General features: G+C 39.3%; 1 protein-coding gene across 1 annotated transcript in view; it reads left to right on the forward strand.

Moving 5' to 3' along the window:
• The window catches only part of shank3a (SH3 and multiple ankyrin repeat domains 3a), a gene marked incomplete at both ends in the record, with an annotated part of 144,547 nt that overhangs the window by 23,212 nt on the left and 98,647 nt on the right, over positions 1 to 22,688 (forward strand). The window contains 2 exons of the mRNA XM_079223862.1: positions 12,635 to 12,838; positions 17,724 to 17,795. Of these exons, the coding sequence (XP_079079988.1) occupies positions 12,635 to 12,838; positions 17,724 to 17,795 (276 nt within the window). The remainder of the gene's footprint in view (positions 1 to 12,634; positions 12,839 to 17,723; positions 17,796 to 22,688) is intronic.

The raw sequence follows: 22,688 nt of genomic DNA on the forward strand, positions 1-22,688 counted from the left end.
TGAGTCATTTACATGTCAGACAATAACATGTGCTTCCTGTTGCTGCTCATCTATTGTACATTCTAGCCTTAACTGTGCTATGAAATATGGAGGTCTGAAAGATAATACACTATTAGTTTGTATCCCTGTTGCTGAGTTTACTCCCACTGGATCCTCAGATTGAGACAAAGAAACATGAGGCACCTACTATCATCTTGGACTCTGGCCAAACAGAAGGAAACTCAAAGAGCAGAGAGCCAGGAGAGGATAGCAGGAGAAGACGGAGGCAGTTCATTTAGTCTGTCTGTAAACCCTGTGAACTATTGTTCATAGTTGATTGCAAGCACAGCAGCATGCATACATACTCTACAGTAGTAGAACACTATTGTTAAACTCATCCATGTTTTGTATGATATATATTGTATGCTATACTAATACCTTTGACTTGAATTGAATTTAGGATCTGGTTTACAAGGGAACAATCAAATGTTAGCTTTAGTGATCTGCATGGTCCCTTAAGGACATTGGCTAGGAGGACTCCTAGCATCCAGTAGGAGACTCGGCACTGTTAATTAGTGCATATGTCATCTGTGCGGCGACAGCCAGAGGTCTTGGGAGATGGAAACAGGGCTGGGTGAGAGTCATTACACTCCATCATCTCAGCACTCCTCTCTTCTTCTTTCACTTTATTTCACTACTTCTTCCCTCTCTGTTCTCTTCTCTGTCGATGCATCACTTCTGGCTAAAAGGCAACAACAATGCCCTGTCTCTTTCTATTGTGACTGGATGCCATGTGCGTCTTTAGAGATACCAGGTCATGTCCTGCTCCATGCATCATTCTTGATGGAATAATCTCTAACAAACGCACACAAACATTACAGATAGTAAGGCACTTTTGGGCCATGTTTTACATTTGGATGGGGAATGTTGAAATGTGTGTTTGTGTTTTCACTTAATCAACGTGTTTGTCCTTGTGTTCACATTGTTTTGTATTTTTTTATTTCCCACTCAAACAAAATCACTCCACCTGTTTAACATTCTAGTGTAATGCATTGCACATTATTTCTGCGGGTCCGACCCGATCTGTATTGGCGGGTTATACGGCAAGCTGAATTTCATTAGGCAGCGGAGAAAACAGCAAATGTTGATTTGGAAGAATCCAAGGATTATTGTGATTTTCCTTCTACAAGTTAAAGTGGTGGAGCATGGGGCAAGTTATCCGTTTTTCCTTCAGGATCCAAAAACTGTTTGTCTGTTTGTTGTGCCAGCAAAGTTAAGACTATCACCAAACTTTTATTTAAAGGGTCCAACGTTGTTTCATTTACTTTTTTTTATTCATTTATTTACTTCGGTGGCTGTAGCTCAGGGGGATGAGTGGTCGTCCCGCAACCACAAAGTAGCCGGTCCATAGCTCACATGTCGAAGTGTCCTTGAGCAAGACACCCAACCCCCAACTGCTCCCCGGGCGCCCCTCAGGGCTGCCCACTGCTCCCCATCCAGGGATGGGTCAAATGCAGAGAAGAATCTCCCCAAGGAGATTAATAAAGGATACTTTCTTTCTTTCTTTCTTTCGTCTTTCTTTTAGCAACGTGAGTCGCATTCGTTGCGCAGGATGAAGGTGTGTGTCAGTTTGTGCGACGTGGTGACGTCATGGCCGTGTCACAGGAACTGCCTGGGGTTCCCGTGGCTCTTGTCCAATGAGGCACCAGTGTTATGGTTTAGGCGGTCAAAATGACATGCAGGTCTCTTTGTTTCAACCACATGGTGAAGTCCCAACAAAATCTAATTAGCTTTACCTTCCAAATGATCAGTTTAGCTTTTTAGGTCATCTAATGGGGATTAGTTGAAAAGATGCAGCCTTCTTTGACTTCCTTCATGGTTCTTTGTTCGTTGTCACAAGTGTGACCTACAGTTGTTTCCTCATCTCCCTCAAGCCCCTACTCTCCTGTCCAATCATCCTTCACTTATGTCTCTAATCTAAGCGGACAAAAGATCAAGGCTCGGCCCTAGATTAAAGAATGTGAAGTCGAGAGGGACACTGAGGAGATGAATGTTTTACCCCTGGGTGTCTGATCTAAACCAGTGTGTGATTGAGTTTGACATGGCGGAGCGTTGATAAACACACAAGGCCACACTGGCTGCACGTATAAACAAACAGGAACACGACCAACATATGCAGCGTGGTAGAAAAACATTATTCAGCATTTCTTTCTTTCAGCTCAAATGTCGTGACCTGCCACGCTTCTACAGTGTAGTGAAGCACCTCACTTGACTCTCTCCACTGGAAAATATGCCTGCTGCAGTATCTTATTCTTTTACTCTAACATACTCTTATCTTGAAATAAAAAAACTATTTTAGCTCTCCTTAGCTTCAAAGATTATTTGAGTGTCACAGGAGTGTAACAGTACCAAGACTGCATGGCTTTGATGCCTTAATGGACTGCAGAATTCTTATCATACATTTCTACATTTTAATGGCTAAACTTTCAACATTTAACAAGGACATTTGACCATAGCAACGCATTAACATGAATATGGTCCATTATATAATCTAGGACTGCAAAAAACAATGATTTTCTTTATTGATTTATCTTCTCAAAATGTTATGAATTCATTATTTTGCCTACAAAACACCCATGCTGATTTTAAATGTCTGGTTTTGGCTGACCAACAGTCCAAAGATATGTCATGTGTATACTTACTGTACAATGGTAATATATTAACACTGAACCAGTGAACCAACTCTTACATTACAACATCTCAGCGTTTACCTCATTCTCCTTTTGTGTCAGTTTTCTGTTTGTCTTGGAGCTTAATATGATAATATGTATCGTAAGTACAGAGTCTATCCAGAGTATAGTAGAGGAATGTTGTTACTTGTGGTCAAACATGGTAGCTACAGAGGATGATGGAGATGGGCAGATGAAGATGAGTACTCACCGGCAAATGGCCGCGAGGATTTACTTGGTTTGACAGACATGCACGAGTGTTTACTTGCATCCCCTTAATGTATTTTCAGACAGCACTGCACCGGTCCTAAAGAAATGTTGTCAAATTTGGCAGCAAGGTTTAACTCTGCTGCCAGCAATCTTTGCCATGATTTAGTTACGCTAATTGAGGCTTGTGTTGCTTCATGACAATGTATGTTTGATTGTTTTATTTGTACAGTGCTGGTGAAGAACTATACAGGTAATTTATGGCAGACATTTTGACTTGTCAACGCAGGAAAAGCACAGGTGGAATTATAAGCATATTAATGATGGCTAAGTGGGCCGGTTCCAGTTCCGCATGCTCACCTGCTGACATGATTTAAGGGGACTCTTAATTAAATGGAGCCATCATTAAGGTTATTATTTACCCTTTCCCTGCTTTGACAAGTCCGAATGTCTGCCAGTATAGAAATAGTATATTATTAGAAACAATGAAGACAGTAGATGTTCACTTTCTAAGAGCAGCTTAACTTAATTTACTCACAATAAAATAACAACTTTAAAGAGTCTATCTTTTGGTACAAACTGGAGCATGCAGTCCTACAATGTGTAGATATTTTCTTGACCTTGAAATAGTTTTTGCCAGTCTGCTTGTTGTTTTGTTGAACCATGTACATATAGCACCAGTATACTTCAAACCTTTCCACAAAATCTTTTTGGTAATTTGACCAGTTATTGTACAATACTCAGAAGATATTTGATAACAATGTTTTTTTACAACACTTGATAATCTGATGGCCATTCTTAGGTCTCCCTGTTCCTCTTCATCCAAAGTAACAAGGAATTGGGGATTAGAGAGGTATGGTCAATCTTGCTCTTTCCACAGGTTTGTGTAGCAGTAGTATTTATAATTTACATGCATTTTTTAATACGACATGATTTGATACAACCTTTAGCAACAGTTTTAGTTATCACTAGTTGAAGTAAGTCTCTGATCAATGAGTTGCTTTACCTCCCTTGTATTTATCATAAGTCAATAATGTCTTCACTGAATATGACAACATAACTTTAGGAATAACATCCTCATCTTGAAATATCAGTATATGTTGTATTCTTGTCATAATCTCATTTGACATGGCATGGCTTTTCCATATCTTGTGTAGGTTTGTGGAAATACTCATCAGAAATAGATCAGTACCGACTCTGAGAGAAGTATTTTAATATCAAAGTCCACAAAGTTTCTAAGAACTAGAAGAGTGGCAAACATTTTGTGGATCGAAGTTTCAATGACAATACTTTAAAGCCATTTTTCACTATCTTGCTCTTTGTTTTTCTCTCTCTCTGATTCAGTCGCTATACTTATTTTTTTCTTCATTTTGCAGCATTCACGCTCTTTCTTTCTTTCTCCCTCTTGCGGTATATCCAGTCTGGTTGGCTCTGCATTGCAGTTCAAAGGCACGACTCATTTACCAAGGAACTAGTGCAAAACCGTAAAAAAAAACCTGTCCAGTCATTTGAATGTGAACGTCTGTTAGTGTGTGGAGCACAGCAGCAATATTAAAAACAATGTGTAGACATAAGATGCATCAGTACAATAGCTCATGTACTGCTGCTGTAGCGTTTCCCTTACCAGAAGCCCTATTGACCCGCGGAGGCCAAATATAATCTATCTTCAGTTAGTCAGTGGAAAGAAATACTATTTACTCCATCGGCCAGATTTTTCTGTTTTATTTATGTCATTTTGCAGTCAGGAAATACTGTGAAACCTTCCCACCTCATTTGTGTTGTCACATAAGTACTCTCAATGATTTTGTAATTGTCCTTAATGTCCTTAAATCTTTTAAATTAGTATGGATTACGATGCACTACTGAGCAACAATCCATTAACCATCTCCTTAACTGCACCCATGTGCATTTGATTTATTCCTTCCACTAGTTTATCACTCTTGTCTTGAACAGCTGTCTGTCCAGGTTTGTTTTGGCCTAAACCCATGAAATATTCATTTGTAAATGATTTATGACTATGGTTTGTTGTTCTAGATATTAGAAAGCCTTTGCTTAATAAATCAGAACAGCATGGGCTAATATCAGTGTTCGGCCGATGCACTGAACCCATACAGATTTAGACTTGCACTACCCTGATGTTCAGATTGAATTAGTGCGTAACAGTGGCTTCAAAGACTAGAGCCACACTAGGAGAGAGGTATTTCTGTACTCATTGGAGTTTGTTTTATACTTTATTGTAGAGCCCAGTATTATAAACATCTTTACGACATCCTCTGTCTTTGGACCTTCGCATCAGAAAAGGAAAACCTTCCTTCCCCCCCAAAAAAACCTGAACAGAAAAAAAAGATCCCTCTAGCAGAATGGCGATGTGGATCAAATTAAAAAAAACAAACAGAATTTGCGATGGAGGACATTGGTATTTGAACCATTACTGCTCAATGTGTCTGCTAGTCTCTGTCATTCCGTGTTAAAACGAACTGGTGTAGTTTCACCTTGTACTTTCAGGTAATTTTTTTTAAGTAGTAGAAGCAGATAGAAAGCAACATTACTCTTAGTTGGTAAGCTATTTGGTGTAAGACCCCCAGCACTAGCTTTTGTAGTGTTGAGTGGGAATTTTATGATTAATCAAATATTAAATACAATGGCAATAGAATGACAGAACCAAGTATCCTAATCCTGTGAAACCTGGCACATAAAATAATTATCAGAAAATGAAAATATTTTCGTATTGAACATGTTTGTTGTTGTTTGTATCAGTTGTGATACACGATACATACATTTCATGGTGATTAAAAATGTTGTACTACTTAAATCCAGAAAAAATTTCAGAAAATAAATCAGAAAATATTTCTAAAAATGCAAATATTCATCTTCACATTATTCAGATATTTAAACAGAAGATGGTACCGTAGAACAAATATTTCCTTTCATATTCCCACAGTTCCTTGGAAATCCCAACGCCAGGAGAGGCAGATGGAGAGGTTTGGTGATGGTCTTGGATAGAGTGGCTGAAAAGTTGGCCGGTAAACCGGAGAGAATTATTGCGCCAAATTTAAGATCAGGCGGATTCATCAGGCAGATTTTTTCAGATTTTTTTTTGTCTTGAATACAACTGTTAAAGGCTTAACTATTTAAGGCAGTACCCACCTAGGTTGTGAGAGGCTGTTTTTAAATGAGCAATGTTCTGATTGAACTAACCCAGCCAGCTTGTCCGAGCCGGAGTTACTGTTTGACTGGATAACAACGCGAATGCTTTCTTGCAGGATAGCAGAGTCATTGCCAATGCTTTAATACTGCGCCATGCTAAAAACGCAGTAAAACGATTATTCTTCAATGATGCACAGTGTCAACTATTCTGTGAAACTTCTGTCAAGTGATGCATGGATTTATTGTCACAAAAAGTCAAAGATCAAAAATGAAAAAATGAAACCCGATTCATCACAGATATTTCCCCTTCGTCTCCGACAGCTCTGACAAATAGACCCATTGAAAATTACAAACTTGAATGTGATATATCACAACAGAACCTGTTGTTCACTGATAGTCAAAACAGTCATAGTAGTTGTCAACTGAAAATAGGCAATATGATGATAAAGTGTCGATAAAATGACAGTGACATTATTGAGATAGACAACTGACAACTGGCCAGAAAGCCTTACGTGGCTTGGATCATGCAGAGTGAGAGACTGTCAATTTATCAGTAGAAACCTAGACTTCGTCTTTAAACGTATCCTTGGTCCAGTGTGATCTTGAATGAAGTTCAACCATACATCTTTTGGTGCATATATTGTTGAGCTACAAAATTGTAGAAAGTGTACAAACATAAATAAAGCTGACTGATTTTATCTCGAGCAAATCAGTGAGCTTTGAAAATCTGAGCCTCGTGCTAGTGTATGTTTTTTCAGTGGTAGCAGAGTGTACTTTGGTCCTGCCACGGTTTATTGAATAAATCATTTCACATACCTTGATTCAAGGACAAGGAGTCCACACACAAACAACACTTTGAAAAGTCAAATTAATTTATTGGACAGAATGTGTGTGAATGTTGTAACCTTCATGACCCAAACTAAACCATCAAGCGGTGGAGACCATGAGGAGATATTGAGGCTGCAGCATTATAGAAGCCCTCTTCTACATTAGGTCGCTCCCACCTCAAGTGCAGCCGTCGCAAACATTACTAGACAAATTTAAACATATGTTACTGTTCGAATGTTGCAGACGGTGACAGGTGATGGGGAATATGGGGCTGATGGTGATCATACCTGTGTAAAAACTATTCTTAATGAGTTGCAGTGCGCTGAAAATAATTTGTTCCGCACTTTCAGAACTACATTGAACAGTGTAGTGTGAGATGAGGTATTCCTTCCCATTGTGTCCCTACAGTCAGTCCCTGCTTAAGGACCCTGCAGACTCACTCAAGTGTTTTAAGTTATTCAGGCTGGTTAAAGTTTAAGGAATTCACTTCATGCTATATACTCATAAGAATGTACAAATGTGTTCTTCTATATCAGGTGAAACAAATGAACAGTCAGGGTGATGTCAGTAATGTCCTGAGGCTAGGTCTAACCAGCCTAAAAACACAAGAGTGAAGGGTCATTAAGAGGAGGGAGCAAAGCATTTTAACTAAGGCTGGTTACAAGGTGCATGTATAACTTGTGTAATTGTATCACTATTGAATTACTTTTCTGCCTCTGGCAGGAGCCATTCACATCTGAAGGGCAGGTATGTGTTCCGAAACACGGTATTAAACGGACCGAGGTGCTAATTCACCGGAGTATGGATAAGCTCCGACATCACTGGTGCTTTTTATTAGTACTTTTTTATGTTTTGATGTCGCCGCAGCATGGATTTGCCCTGCTCTCTCTGTCGGGCCGAGCTCCTCCAACTGCACACGCACGTAGAAGCAAGTAGATACGCAGCTGTGGTAAAGTGAACCTGGTGAAGTGAAGGATACTCAAGTTGACAGCAACTACGTTTGTTACTGTACGTGCAATACAATCTTTGCGAGTAAAAAGCCAATTCTTTATCAATACATCTGTGCAACAAGGACTGCTGACGTGAACAAAAGTGAAACCTAATTCAATTGGCCACTGCTGCTATGTTTCACAAGCACAAAAGCTATTTTTCTGTAAACTTCTCTGCTGGCTGAGACAAAGCAGCCAGGAGGACAGAGGACACTTTAGAAGGGAGGGGTGAGCAAAGGGGTATTTAGTTGACTGCAGTCTGCAACACACCACTAGATGCCACTAAATCTTACACACTGTGCTTTTAATTGAGTCAATCCTGAAACAATCAAGTGCAATTGTGCAATGTGATTTCCTCCGCTTTATTTGAAAATTGTAAACTACCAGCTTGATTTAACTTGTCCTAAATATGATGATTACTGATTGCATTTTTTTATGAAACTGCAATCAGTGTTAAGCCCTACAACAGTGTTACTGCTCTTGCTTCATTGATTACCAAAACAGTGTCAGTGCTGTACCAACAGGTGAGAAGAGGTGCTGGCAGGGAAATGGATGTGATGCGATGGACGGGTGCACAGCATGCTCTGTGAGGTGGGAGGGTTGCTTTCTAAAGTCAGTTGAGTCTTTTATGTGGATCTAAGCAAACTTGACATACCACAAACGGACAAGGAGACACACAGATTAACAAGAACAAGCGGCGCACACGGACACAAAGACCCACAGGTACATACACGTACATCTTGTGCTGCCACCTTGAGAATCAAAGTCAAATCAAGGTTAAGATGAGAAAAATGGAAAGTCAGTTTATAGAGTTTGGCCACTTTCACAGTTTTAGATGTCTGCTTAAAAATGCTGTGCACACACCTATAATGACGAAAGATGACATGATGTTAGAGGAGCCAAAACATGCTCCAGGAAATTCAAATATGTATTACAAAATAAACAACAAAATAACAAGTAAATAATGAATAACAAGAAGACGTATCTTCTACACTGATATTAATGCCTGATAAAAAGGTCCTGAGTGTTCCTGAAGAAGAGTGTGTCAGGCTGACATAACAGCACTGGCTCTCAATTTTTTTTTCCTGAATGCTGACTTTACCCATAATGTGGTCCCACATTCGGCTCTATTCAATTAAACCATCAGATAGCTTACATGTACAGTATGTGAACATAGTAGCTCAGAAATGGATGCCTGGTGCATTTGAAGGCCAAGAGCACGCACGTATGGTCTCTAACCCAACCAGATGATTTGACTAATTGGTTCTTCTCTGACAATATACAAATAAAACCTAATGGAACCTGACACTGCCCAAATGTTGTTATATATGCATGATGAAAACCAAAATGAACCTCTGCAGCGAACATTCCTTCAAAATGTCTTTTATTCCTCTTCATCAACGGTGAATCATTAATTAGTGTCTAAAAAGGCTACATATATATATATATATATATATATATAAATATATATATATATATATATATATATATATATTTTTTTTTTTAAAAGTGTGTCAGATTTGAATTTGTGATACATCATCACAGCTAAAAGTAGAAGCAGAGCAGCTAGTGTTTATGGAAACAGACATTTCTATTTTCTTTTTTCACTGTTGTCTGATCCTATTCTGTTCCTATATAGATTCTGTACCTTCTGCTCAGTGTTGCAACGGTGCCCAGACTGACACATCCTGGAGATAATGGGTTGGTAAGCCAGTATTAAAGGGGAGTTGATCATATTAAATATAATTATTTATTATTTTAAACAATATTTTAAAGCATAGAAATCACCATGTAGTCGTCCCCTTTTTCTTGAAAAACAAAATGTAAATGTAAACTGTTTAAATTTAGCAGCAAATCTGTGCATCAGGGTATCGACACAAAAATTACTGCAACAATTTATGAGACATTAGTGCACATGGGAATGGCCATCATAAACTTCCATCATAATGTTCTAATCTCTAATTCACATTCACAATTTATTTTAATTAATTAATTGATTGATTTAATTAATTGATTTTTATGCCTGCGTGCCACGCTATCCGTGGTCAGATGCATTATGTTATCGGGTTGTCAGTCAGTAAGTCTGCGATATCCGAAATAACTCTTCCCAGCTTTCAGATGATGTCCCACTTCTATGTGGCATAAACCAGTGACTTTATATCTACCTCTGTCCCCAAAACCCTACCCTTCTAAAAAAATTGTTCATGGGTATTTTATGGCATTTGTTTTTTAGTCTTTTTTGTTCTAAATGCAATGACAAATTAGTTCTGGTTAAGAATGGAAGCCTTGTTGTAAAAAAACACATCTGAACCAAGATATTTAGTATTGAATAAATATTATTCTTTGTTCCAGATATGTGTATTTGTTTGTGTGTTCAATTGTTCAATTATTGCTTTGTGGCTGCGAGTAGATTGTATGATCTCCCTGTTTCAATGAGACTTCCCAAGTGGCTTTCCTAATCTTTAACCCTTAGACTTTTGAGTCTGCAACCCTCCATCGTCTGTCAGTGTAATGGAAAAGACAACCTATCTCAAGTGAAGATGCAGCTTTTTTTTTTAAACTAGGCATCGGAGAGTTGTATTTATGCATTGATGTTATGCATGTTGTTTATGCATGTTGCTGCCGATGGCATCTTTCTGCGTAAACACAGATGCAAAAAATATCCACTATTATTGAAAACATTATTCTGAGGAGATAACTAGAATCTTTGTGTGAAAAGAAAAACAACTGGCTTTTATATTAAAACAACACAGGCACAACTAGAAAACGGACTATTTGAAAGAAAAGCCTAATGATACTGATGTCCCAAATTGGGACTCCTCCTGTTCAGAACACAGGTTTGAGAACATTTACATGTTGATTGATCTAATTTTGACTTGTCAAAATGGTTGGAAGAAAGATATGTGGCTGGCAGGGTTATACTATTAAGCTGCTTCATACCACAACCCTTTTCTCATGTTTAAGTCGATTAACCGAATACAACAGCCATTCTTGTCATCAAAAGTTGGAAGCTTTGAGCCAGAATTTACAATGACCCTAACCCAATGCTGATGATACGTTGATACTAGTGATGGCGAGATGAAGCTTCCTGAAGCATTGAAGCTTTCCATCCAATTGGTTCGCTCATGTACCGGAGCTTCATGGAGCTTCATGGAGCTACATGTAAAACAGGCAGAGTGATTATAACGACACCATGGCTTTGGTGTGTGAAGCTTTAAATTGAATAAATTATGTTTGTGACGCCAATACATCAATTATTAACTTATTAATATTGTGTCTATCTTTATGATATATTGGCGGGGTCAAAATCAAAACTCTAAACAAATTGGGAGAGGGTTGTGATGTGACTGTGGGTCAGTGGTTAGAATATCTGACTTTCAGTCAGAGGATCGGTGTTTCGAGCCTCGGCTCCGCTAGTTCATGTTGATGTGTCCAATTTTTTTAAAGTAAAAATAAGAACTTTTCCACAGTGCTGGGCTTTTTGATACTATTTTGCCTGCTTTATAAAATACCCTTTCATAGGCACACATGAAGCTCGGTACAGAGAGGAAGGGGGGAAATACATTGAGTTTCGCTGCCCCTTATATTTCAAATCGCACGGCAAACCCACAAACCATTTTCTGAATCAGTCACGTGGTACGGCCGGCTCACGAGGCTTCGAATGTCACCGCATACGTCATCGACAAAAGCCTCGATACGCGCTTCACCAAAATCTACCTGGATTACTCGACACGCGCATCGAAGCCTCGACACGAAAGGACACATCACTAGTTGATACTCATTCAAACCCAATGACGTCTACATGCGGATTACTATGCAGAACCACATATGGACTGAAAGACTGGATGTCCCATAATATTGTCACTCCTTTGCCCCCTCACCCTAAGATTATGTCTGCCTTGGTGTGTCTAGGTATTATTTTGATTAAGGTTTCAATCAAGAACAACATACACTGTACAATGACATTTGTTCAGTCATGTTTTTTTTAATGAACATATCAAAGGTTAAAATGATATCTCTTAGTTGTAATGTGAGAATTCTGCATGCTATTATGTCTTTGCACCTACAGTAATGCTTCTCCTTTTTGTGCACATTTTTAAATGGCTGCACTAATGTTTCGGTCAGAGCTGCTTGTGTGTATCTGTGTAATCAAATTTATTCTGCTAAAAAATGGGTGTCAGATGAGTGTTTCTGTAAGAGCCTTTGCGTCATATTAATGTTTTGTTTACTTTAGTATGGTAAATACCAGTGGCTTGACCTTTTGTGAAAAATAATGGATAATGTTGAAATGCTACCATACCTGTGTGAATTGCATATTATAATAAAGGGCTAAGCTTCTCCCCCGGGCATGACGTTGGAAGTTCAATACATTTCTCTGCAATGAAAGAATTTCTATTTAATATTCAAGCACATTTTTCAACACCATAATGTTACATTTGTGTAATTCAATAAAATATCATTCTTCAATCTCCTGGTTTATCTAGAGACTGTGGCTAAGTGGTTAGCTTGCCCGTCTTTCAATCAGAGGGTTGGTGATTCGCGCCCCGGCCCCGCTAGTCCTTGTCGTTGTGTCCTTGAGCAAGACACTTAATTGCGCCCTGTTGCTGTGTCTGCGGTGTATAGAGCAAACATCTAAGTTGCTTTGGATAAAAGTGTCAGCTAAATGTAATGTAAATCTTAACTTGAGTGCAATATGTGATTTTTAGAAAAATTACCTCCTTAATCTTCTACCCTCTTTTGCTCTTGTCTCTGCAGAAATGTATGAAATTCAATGTGGATGCTCCGATCTGGCTGTCCAAGCAGCGGATCCTGTGTACTCTCAACCAGAGCCTGAAGGATGTACTCAACTATGGCCTATTCCAGCCGGCCTACAATGGCAAGGCTGGCAAGTTTCTGGATGAGGAGAGACAGCTAAGGGAATACCCCTTCCCATCCATCGCTCCCGTACCTTACCTGGAGGTAGGTATGGATCATGTGTATGTATGAGGCTTTAAGGAGTGTCTGCAGGGGAGAGCAAGAGATACAAAAATAAGTGGTTCAGTACATGCCATACATCATCTTTCTGTATGTACCTCCAAATAATGGGGAGAAAATCAATTCACATAAGAATTGCTATTTTTAACTTTTACAATTGTGAATCGATTCCCAGATTACAACAACTTTTCATTCGTTGAGATAGTTATGTTGACGGAATGTGAAAGGTATAACCCAACTCCAAGGGCACACTGCAGCAACCAAACTGTATAAGTGTTTTGGGTGTGTTTTGGATTAATAGTATTAATAAGGAGCTCTGCAAGATATAGTTGGAGTATTTCACACATTCTACGCACATCAAGAGACTAACGTTAGCAAACGCTGAGCACTAGCATTTTGCTAGTGCTAGTGCTGAGTCTAGCACTAGCAAACAAGGTTATTAGCATTAGTATATACTGTATTAGTACAGCGAGTATATTTATACTAATTGACAATAATTGCAAAATAATAATAATTGACAATAATTGCAATGCTTGTCCAGTTAGTAATCCAGCCCTGGAAAATGAGAAGGCGACTGAACAGACATACTTAAATAATGTCAGATCACACGATACAACAAGGTGAGGGTATGTCCAGAATGTCACAGCTATTTTAAATGTATCACTGTAGTTGTGCCTCAGGTAAATTTCTTCATATCCACTAAACACACGATACTTGTTGTTGTTCAACCATCACCAAGTTATTGTCGATGTTATGTAGTATCTGCTTTACTCTTTTTGAAGTTGTCTGAAAATGTGTGCATGTATCACAAGCACACACATGTGTGCTCACGCCGCATGATGGTGTGGGATGGTGTGCATATGCAGTGTATGCTTTTCCTGTCATGATCTGTCAGTCAAATCTAGCAGCAATAATAGCACGCTCAATGACAGTGTGTTGTCTGCAAAGGTTGTCATCTCTTGGAGGTAATTTTTGTGCTTGTCCATCATCATATAAAGAAGAGTTGCTTTACTAACAGTGGTGTAAAGATTCCAGATGGTTTTCTGACTGGCCGTCTTTGTTTTTACTAGTTTTAAGTGTCAAGATATGAGGAGCATAATACAGATTTACTTTCCACTTTACGCCTCAGTTTAATGTAAATCTCTGATGCATTGGGATATACTGCTATTGTTCTTGTACATCTGATAGTTTGTAATTTGAAATATATCTCGTTATTAAAATGAGTCTACTATGTTTTCTTTGGTGGTTTAGTTTTGGGCTATATCAACAATGATGACTGTGACATGTCTCTCTGCCTACGGATCAATATCTGTGGCATAATGTTATGCCAGTAGAACAACAATGACATATGCAAAAACTTCAGACATATACCAATAAAACAACAGTCTTATGGTGTGTTCACACACCGGTCCACCGCGGAAGTTTACTCGCGTGAGTGAAACGAAGGTGTTCACACCAAACGCGAAAAATCGCGGCGCGAAGGGGGCGTGGCTTAGCTCTGTTGCTTGCCTCTGTGAGAGACAAGCGACGAAGCTTTCATTTCCGCTATCGACCATGGAATAAATAACCACTAGTTCTGCTTTATACTTGTTGTGGAAGTCCCAAACATGTCGGAACATGAAACGCCCTCGTGTTCGGGTTCATAACATCATCCGTAGCCGCACACAGCTCGGTGAATTTCACCGACTCCTCCAGGAACTGCGTCTCGCGTATCTCCGTAAAACGATACCGATTATGCCATCCACCATGGAAATAACCACCAGTTCTGCTTTATACTTTTTGTGTAAACTCCACATATGTCGGAACATCAAACTCCATGGTGTCTGGGTTCATAATATTATCCGTAGTCCCACAACAGCGTCTCAATGAAGCCGCTACCAGCGCTGGTTCAGGCGGAGCAGCAGCAGTTTCCTTCAGAAACGGGGAGACGGCGGTGGTGACGGGCGGAGCTTCTCAACACTGATTGGCTGCCGCAACTTTGCGTCACGCGATTTCTCCGCCAGAGTTGGGAGAATTCAACTCACGCGAATTCGCGCCGCGTCCTTCGCTTTGTTCGCCCCAGGTCAAACGTTCTGTTCGTGCCGCCTCCAACGCGTCTATCTCGCCGCGGCGCGAATAAATCGCCAATTCGCGTCGCAGCGCGTCTGTGGATTGACTTAACATGTAATCTGGTCGCGCCGCGTCCGGTGTGAACACACCATTACAGCTGTATATATATACGTTTCTTGTTGTGTTTGTCTCATCTCTAATTTAAGTCTATGGTTGGACTTGCAAAGGCTTTCATTCTAGCTGAATAGGTGTGGACCTCGATCAGTTTGTGCGTTTGTGTGCGAGTGTCTGCTGCTACTCTGTCAGATCACTGTGTAGGTCATCTATTGACCAGCAGTTATTCCCTGAATCCTGTGGTGTGTAGAGATGATTGACAGGTTTGGATTAGCAGCTCAAAACTGCTCCGCTCCATTGTGGATTCACCCTTTTGGTGAACACCACACATCAGTGAAGAAACAGACCTGCACACACACACTAATGCTTGCATGCAGGTGCGCACACACGCACACGCACACACATATATACATACAAGACCTGCGAGCAGTGGTGGCTGGTGGCAATTTCTTTTGGTCGGCCCATCTAATTAATTTCAGCAAACATCCCTGTATGTTTTAATGCAAAAAAGGTATCATGCATGACTACGTTGCAGTTAAATATTTAACATTTATTCCAACACTTTGACATACTAAGGACATCTTATTAATACAATTCAGTGTGTGTATATATATATATATATATATATCATGTTGCATACCTTGTGCCTCTTTCACGGAGTACTAATACCGTTACTGTTATACAAATCTGACCATATTTTCAGTAGCTTTTGACATTCACTCCGCACACATTGCGACTTCCTTTTTAACTTCTCAAGCCGCCTTCAAAATAAAAGCATCTCATCTTACAGGAAACCAGATACATATAGCTTAACGCAGGCTACAAAAACAACAACATTGATTGACAAACAGTTTCTAAAGCCAGAACACAAATTGGATTACTTACATATTATATAATAACCGACAGCATGCCGTCCAACAGCTTGTTTTGTGCCGTCTTTGACGTGCCTTTATAAACGCTGGCTGTCTTATGCTGCGTTCACACCAAACGCGGTGCGAATTTGACGCTCGACCAGATTACATGCAAAATCAATGCACAGATGCGATAGGTTGCGAAAAAGTGTTTTGGATGCGCTAATAGCGCATTTGGCGCGGGGCGAACAGAGCGTTTGTTTTCTTAATTTTTCTCATTGCCTCATGTCCCTTACTCCTGTAGCTGTCCATGCTGGATCGGTCCACGTTGATTTAAAAAAGCAAGCATGGAAAGTAAAATACGTCGTTAGCACATTAGCATCCAGCAGCTAGCTTAGCCAAACCGTCCTGGTGTAGCTTAGCTGTCTCCAAAGAAGCTGCTTCCCTTTCACGCCAGTCTGTTGTCTTATGGTGAGATCCAGTTGATCTGGGACCAGGTGTTTTACCTGTAGTTTCTCCGCCAAAGTTCTTCTCTCAAACGGGTGTTGATGGAGAGATTATACCGAGTTAGCGTTTGGTCTCCTTTGAAGAGCAGTGCTCGTGCTTGCACTCGCCGCTGTCATGATGTAATAATGGCGCCTCGAGAGACTAGCCCTGATGAGAACAAGAGACGGGAACGCGCACCCTAGGGCCAAAGGATGTATGTTACTCATTTATATCTTTAATCAGTGATTGGCTAAACTGCTTATTAGACCCGTCTTTCTTTGGCCAAATAGACCGCAGCAGAGACGTTCACAGGGTCAGCTGAGAGGTGCACGGGTGGAGAGGACAAGCAGGAAAAGCATATATGTTGCGCATATATCCTATTTTACAAATATTACTGGGTATATTCCATATCTCAAAAACACAAATATTGACAATTTGTTTAATTTATTAATATTATTATAATTTGTATAATGAATAATATTGTGAATATATATATATATATATATATATATATATATATATATATATATATATATATATATATATATATATATATATATATATGGTTGCTTAAGGTGGGGCCAGGCCCCATGGCCTTCTATTGGCCAGCCGCCACTGCCTGCGAGACAGAAGTCTTGTTCCTGTATAGTGAAAGTTACACATTTTGACCTCTATTCAGTGAAACCTGTCTATTGAACAAGCACTTGAACAGGCTTTTGACAAGTTGGGATTGGGATATTTTGTCAAAAAAAAACATATACTTTATATTTAACTTCTCTTCTACAGTGTGCTGTGTTTTCAGGCTTTGATTTATCCAATCAATGTCTCGTCATCAGAGTTCAATGTTTTACTTCTGTTAACTATTTGACACACAAAATTCAAATATTCAGTTTATTTTATAAAATGAATGTCTTTTTTAATTTCTCAAAACTGTTTGCAGTGCCCCCCTGCATATTTATTCAATTGAAATTGGAAACCATTTTTTATTGTTTCGTGGTTTATACGTTTTACTCAAGCTTACATCAGCAATGGTTTTTCAAGCAAGATGTAATATGTGGAAAAGTAGAAATGCTCGAAAAATATGACAGCTGTATACACAGAGATATTTGGTACCGTAATGTCATTGCATGGTTATTAAATGAGTCAGAATTTCAGTTTCTGTCTCTCAAATCTCTCTCTAGCTTTCTCTCTCATATGACAAGCCATGATGAAAATGATTTGACATAGATTGGTCTGAAGAGCTGATACTGTGGGAAAAATGTATTCTCGTTGTGTATTTTGTGTGTAGTGTTTTTGTGAAGCAGTTAACGCACAAACAAAGAGAAACGGTAACATTGGCTGAGCCTCTTATGTTTGTTGTTGTGTTTCAGTTCCGCTATAAAAGACGTGTCTACACCCAGACTCACGTGGATGAAAAGCAGCTGTCCAAGCTCCATACCAAGGTAAGACCAATGAGGTGTGCACTCTGTCAGCCTGACATCTGAAGAGCTTTCGCTTGGTGCAACCTTCTAAACTGAGTGAATGACACATATGCAGTACAAATACCTTTGATCAAAGCTTTGATAGAATTTACACAATGCTTGGTAAGAGGACTTCACTGGCAGCTTGACTATGTGTGTTTGTTGTTTCATACATGTGGAATTGGAGAACTCTATCTATGCCATGCAGGGCACTAAGAGCTTTGCATGAGGGACAACTCATGTGTGACAAAGTCGGTTTTGTGCTGCCATAGTACGTTAAAATGAACAAGTGATGATTAAGGTAATAGTAGTTTCACTTATTTCCGGTTATGTGTATCACACCAATGCTGTCGTTCACCAATCTTGTGTAATGGCTTTTGTAAACATACTCAGCAGGTAGCACTGTAATTCCCTTCCTTGTTAAACACATTATATCCTGCAGTGTACACACATACAAACTAGAATTTGAAACATGAAATGCAATATATTTTATATATATTTTCTCTCTTGTTGAGGATCAACACTGTTTCATTGAAAAAAGTATGATTTTACTGGACATTTAAGAAAAGGCTAAAGAAAATGTATAGTTTAAATAAATTAAATATATTGACATAATCTGTTTGCATTTTTGTTCTCAAATCAGGTTGAGACTATGTGTAACAGCCATTTGTGTATTGCTGTTTTGTGTATTAGTAAGTATGAATAAGATACAGAAAGTAAGGTAGATTTGGTAAAATCAGTCTTTACTTTTTTATAGGCAGGCTCATGCACAGCAACAAAAAAGCAGTCCAAACTGGCAAATAGAACCAAAGAGGCAAAGCTGGCAGATGGTGGTCAAGGGCCGGCAGGTGGCCACAAACGCAGATACAGAGCTGCAGAATAGGACAAAGACTGGCATAGTAGAGCTGCCGAGACAATCTGGCAGAGAGTGAATAGTGGCTGGGCAATGTATACGTATAAGGAGTAATGGGGAACAGTTGTAGAAGCAGGTGACTAACCAGGTGATCATCTGAGGGAGGAACTCAGTGGGGCTCACTAGTGGACAGGTGAAGAATGACATGTTTGAAAAATCTGGAAATGGCAGTAAGTGATGCAGATGAGGTAGATAGAAGCCATCAGGTGCAAGAACCATCAGGTGCACCTGCTTGAAAGGTGATGTTGTGTGTGTGTGTGTGTGTGTGTGTGTGTGTGTGTGTGTGTGTGTGTGTGTGTGTGTGTGTGTGTGTGCGTGTGTGTGTGTGTGTAATAAGTGGAACAGGCAGCAGAGATAATTGAATGGATTTGCATCAAACCCCATCAGAAGGCAGGAAATCTACACTGGAGAGAATTAATAGTGTGTGTCTGTGTGTGTGTGTGAGACGCTGCTGTTTACAAATCATGTAACTGCAGTTTTGATCATTTATGCATTAGTCAGTTCTTTTCATCCTTGGAATTGTCAAAAGACCGTTTTCCAATTTCAGCTAAATTATTTACGAAGACAATTATATTTTTGTTTTTCAGCACACGCAGATTTTTTCAAAGTTGTTGAAACATGCTACATCCCATAATAATCAGATGAATAACATTGCATCAAGTAAGACCATTAAGTAAGCTGCTATCACCTCTTATGTGTGATGAATATTCTTAGAAGTGCTTTTCTCGTTGTTAATAGGCTAATGCTAGTGAAAACGATGTTATGACTGTTGCTGATTTAGCTTTGTCGTGAACTCTGTAGCTTTCAACTTATATAAAGGACAGACAGGACATGGAATGGCATGCACTTTTTCTGTCAATGTCAAACGTCTTTGTCGAAACTTTTTAACATTTAGTTTGGAAAGTAGAAGCCAACATTTTTTAAATGCCAATAAAATGGTGACTTAGAAAGAGAAGAAACTTTGAGAGTACATAGTTTGTCCATTTTGTCCATCTTCTGTATGTTCATGGGTGATAAGTGTTTAATGCTGTGTACTTCTATTGAGAAGAATGAGATGTAGTGAATGAGAGGGAGATGCATGAAATCCGTGATGAGAGGGTTGAGTCATACTCTTATATAGTGTCATCAATAAATCATCTGTTAAAAGATGATTTGTTGCACAGTCCAGTAGAAGTGGAACTTGTAAAATTCTCAGATTGAGAAAAGAGTTTGAATCACACAGCCAATAACACAATCTCACCGAGTACAAACCTGAATGCATGAATGGGTGGTGAAAGCCACCGTGTTCCTTGAGCTATTTGGTTTAAGCAGTGAGTAATCCAGGACAGCTGTGTTATTGGAGAGAATGAAGGTAGTAATTTGTCACTACAAGCTCCAGCAGCCATAATAATTTATTGTTTTCCTGACTAATCTGCATGTCTCTCAACACAGAGACACAAGAGACCAGTCATTAAAGAAGTTATCAGGTGAAATATCATTCACAATGCATGTATTTATAAAATACTGGTGGTCATGTGTACGTGTACAATATTTTGTATATATTTTCATTATGGACGATTGGTGAGGTAACTATGCAACCTGATTGCTCTAGAAGGCTAAAGTATACACTGCTTTTCCCGTGAAAGTAATTCAGAAGGAATGCAGCTCAACTTATGACACTATTTAATATCATGGCCATATCCAAGTTGTGAAACGTGTTGATGTCAGAGCCAACTGCTATTTATTTATAAATGCAAAATATATGCTTAATAAATGCAGATGAAAAATGTCCTTATAGAATACTAATTACTAATGTAATATGTATTAATAGTATCAGTAGTACTGGAGTATTCAAATTATTCATATATGGATGTTAAAGTCTATTTCTGGTCAAAATAAAATACAAATATTATCTTGTGCATGGATTAGCGAAGGTGAGTTTAGTGATGTTAAAAAGTAACAAAACATTGACGTTTGCCAAATCTTTTTTCTAAATGGCACGTATGCTTTTTTTGCATAGTGACTCAGGGGTAAATAGGGAAATCCTGTTATGGGAGACTCTAGCAGCCTCGGCAGTCACGATGTTCACCATTCATCCCACAGCAAGCTGCCCTGTTAGTCAGAGGTCAAGCATTAGCCTACTTTGCTGGTATGGAGCTCATTAGCCGCAGGCTAAAGTTTGAAATGAGGTCATAATTGATAGGATTTCCAATTCTTTTTTTCCTCCTTCACATCCGCCCCAACCTCATCACCCGTAAACTGACCCGGTTAACTACGTGGGGTGGCTGCATAGAACATATAGATACTAGATAGTATACTTATATATAGAGTAAAGTAAAATTAAAGCGTGTGGGTGTTTGTATACATATATATATATATATATGCCGGAGGTCGGCCATGTAATGAGGGCTGCAGAATGAGTGGCTTTTTTGCAGTGTGACAAAGAGCTTCCAGTAGGAGACATTTTCCAATCCGCTATTTTACAGCCCATTAAGCAATTTACTCAAACTGCCTTAATGACTTGACCCTTACATTTTCCTATTGACGTCGTCTTCACTGTATTACAATATGGCATCTTTACTCTGTATATATATTCTTATATACTTGCAGTTCACTTGAGCTCTATGATGCTGTCAGTCATTTTAAAACCCCATGTTTTTTAAGGCTGCACATCACAGGGAAATATTCAAGATACATGTATCTTTCATCCACGTTTCACCAAATGGTAAATGGACTTTTCGTGCTTTTTTAGTCTTCCGACCACTCAAAGCGCTTTTAACACTACTTGTTCTTGTTCACACCCTGATGGGAGGCGCTACCATGCAAGGTGCCACCACCTGCCCATCAGGACTAACTAACGTTCACACACTTTAGGTGCAGCTATGAGAGCAATCTGGGGTTAAGTGTTTTGCCCAAGGACACATCGACATGGGCTAGCGGAGCCGGGGATCGAACCGCCGATCCTCTGATTGAAAGACGACCCTGCTCTACCACTGAGCCACAGTCGCCCATCAAGATCACATACATTCATGCTGTTTAATTTATGATGAACAGAGAACTAATGTGTCAGCCTGTCCTAGATGTACAGATGTATGTGCCCTTGTGATGAACTCTTCATATGTCTTCTGGAGAACAGATCTCATGCAGTTTAAAGTGGATTGGTCTGTTATACTTTTGCAGATATATAGACATTAGGGATGGAAGATCAGATGTTCGGATGAATAGAAAAAATGGCATGCTCTATATAAATTCATGAATGAAAGCCTTGGGCATTATGGCCATAGAGATGGCTAGGCAAGGGGTCGATTGGAAGAAACTATAGAGGCACATAAAGTAGTGGACAGCATTTAGTAACGCACTATTTGGTAATGTGGTCACGACTCTAGAGAGCACATTGCTTGAGTGAGGGCATTTCAATTGTGCTCATACCATAAAGCAGTAGAGGAATTGCAACAATATCAAGATATAAAATGTGCTAAACGTTTGGCTAAAACATTGTTCAGTACGTTTCATAAACTAAACCAGTATTCACATTAAAGTGTTTGACCGTGTACATATGTAGGAAAGCATAATTCACAAAAGGCTCCCCCTTAAAACCTATTGGAGAATAATGCTATTCCTCCTACACCAGGGCTTTGTATTGCTGTGAGCAATCTATTGTATTTATGAATGAAATTCCTGCATTATTTTTCATTTACAATGAAACCACACAGAGAATGTAGCTCATTGTAGGGGTGATATTGTTCTGATATGCCATAACCCTCCGAGCATTTGCACAGTGCTTTAACCCTCCCATCACTTCAGTGATATTGCAACCAAGAAATTTGATGTGGGATTTCTGCATAATATACCAATATGTACACATGCATTCATCTCTCACACACACACACACACACACACACACACACACACACACACACACACACACACACACACACACACACACACACACACACACACACACACAGCTGCATACATGGCAC

The sequence above is a fragment of the Taurulus bubalis genome (assembly GCF_910589615.1).
Source record: "Taurulus bubalis genome assembly, chromosome: 9".
Classification (NCBI taxonomy): domain Eukaryota; kingdom Metazoa; phylum Chordata; class Actinopteri; order Perciformes; family Cottidae; genus Taurulus; species Taurulus bubalis.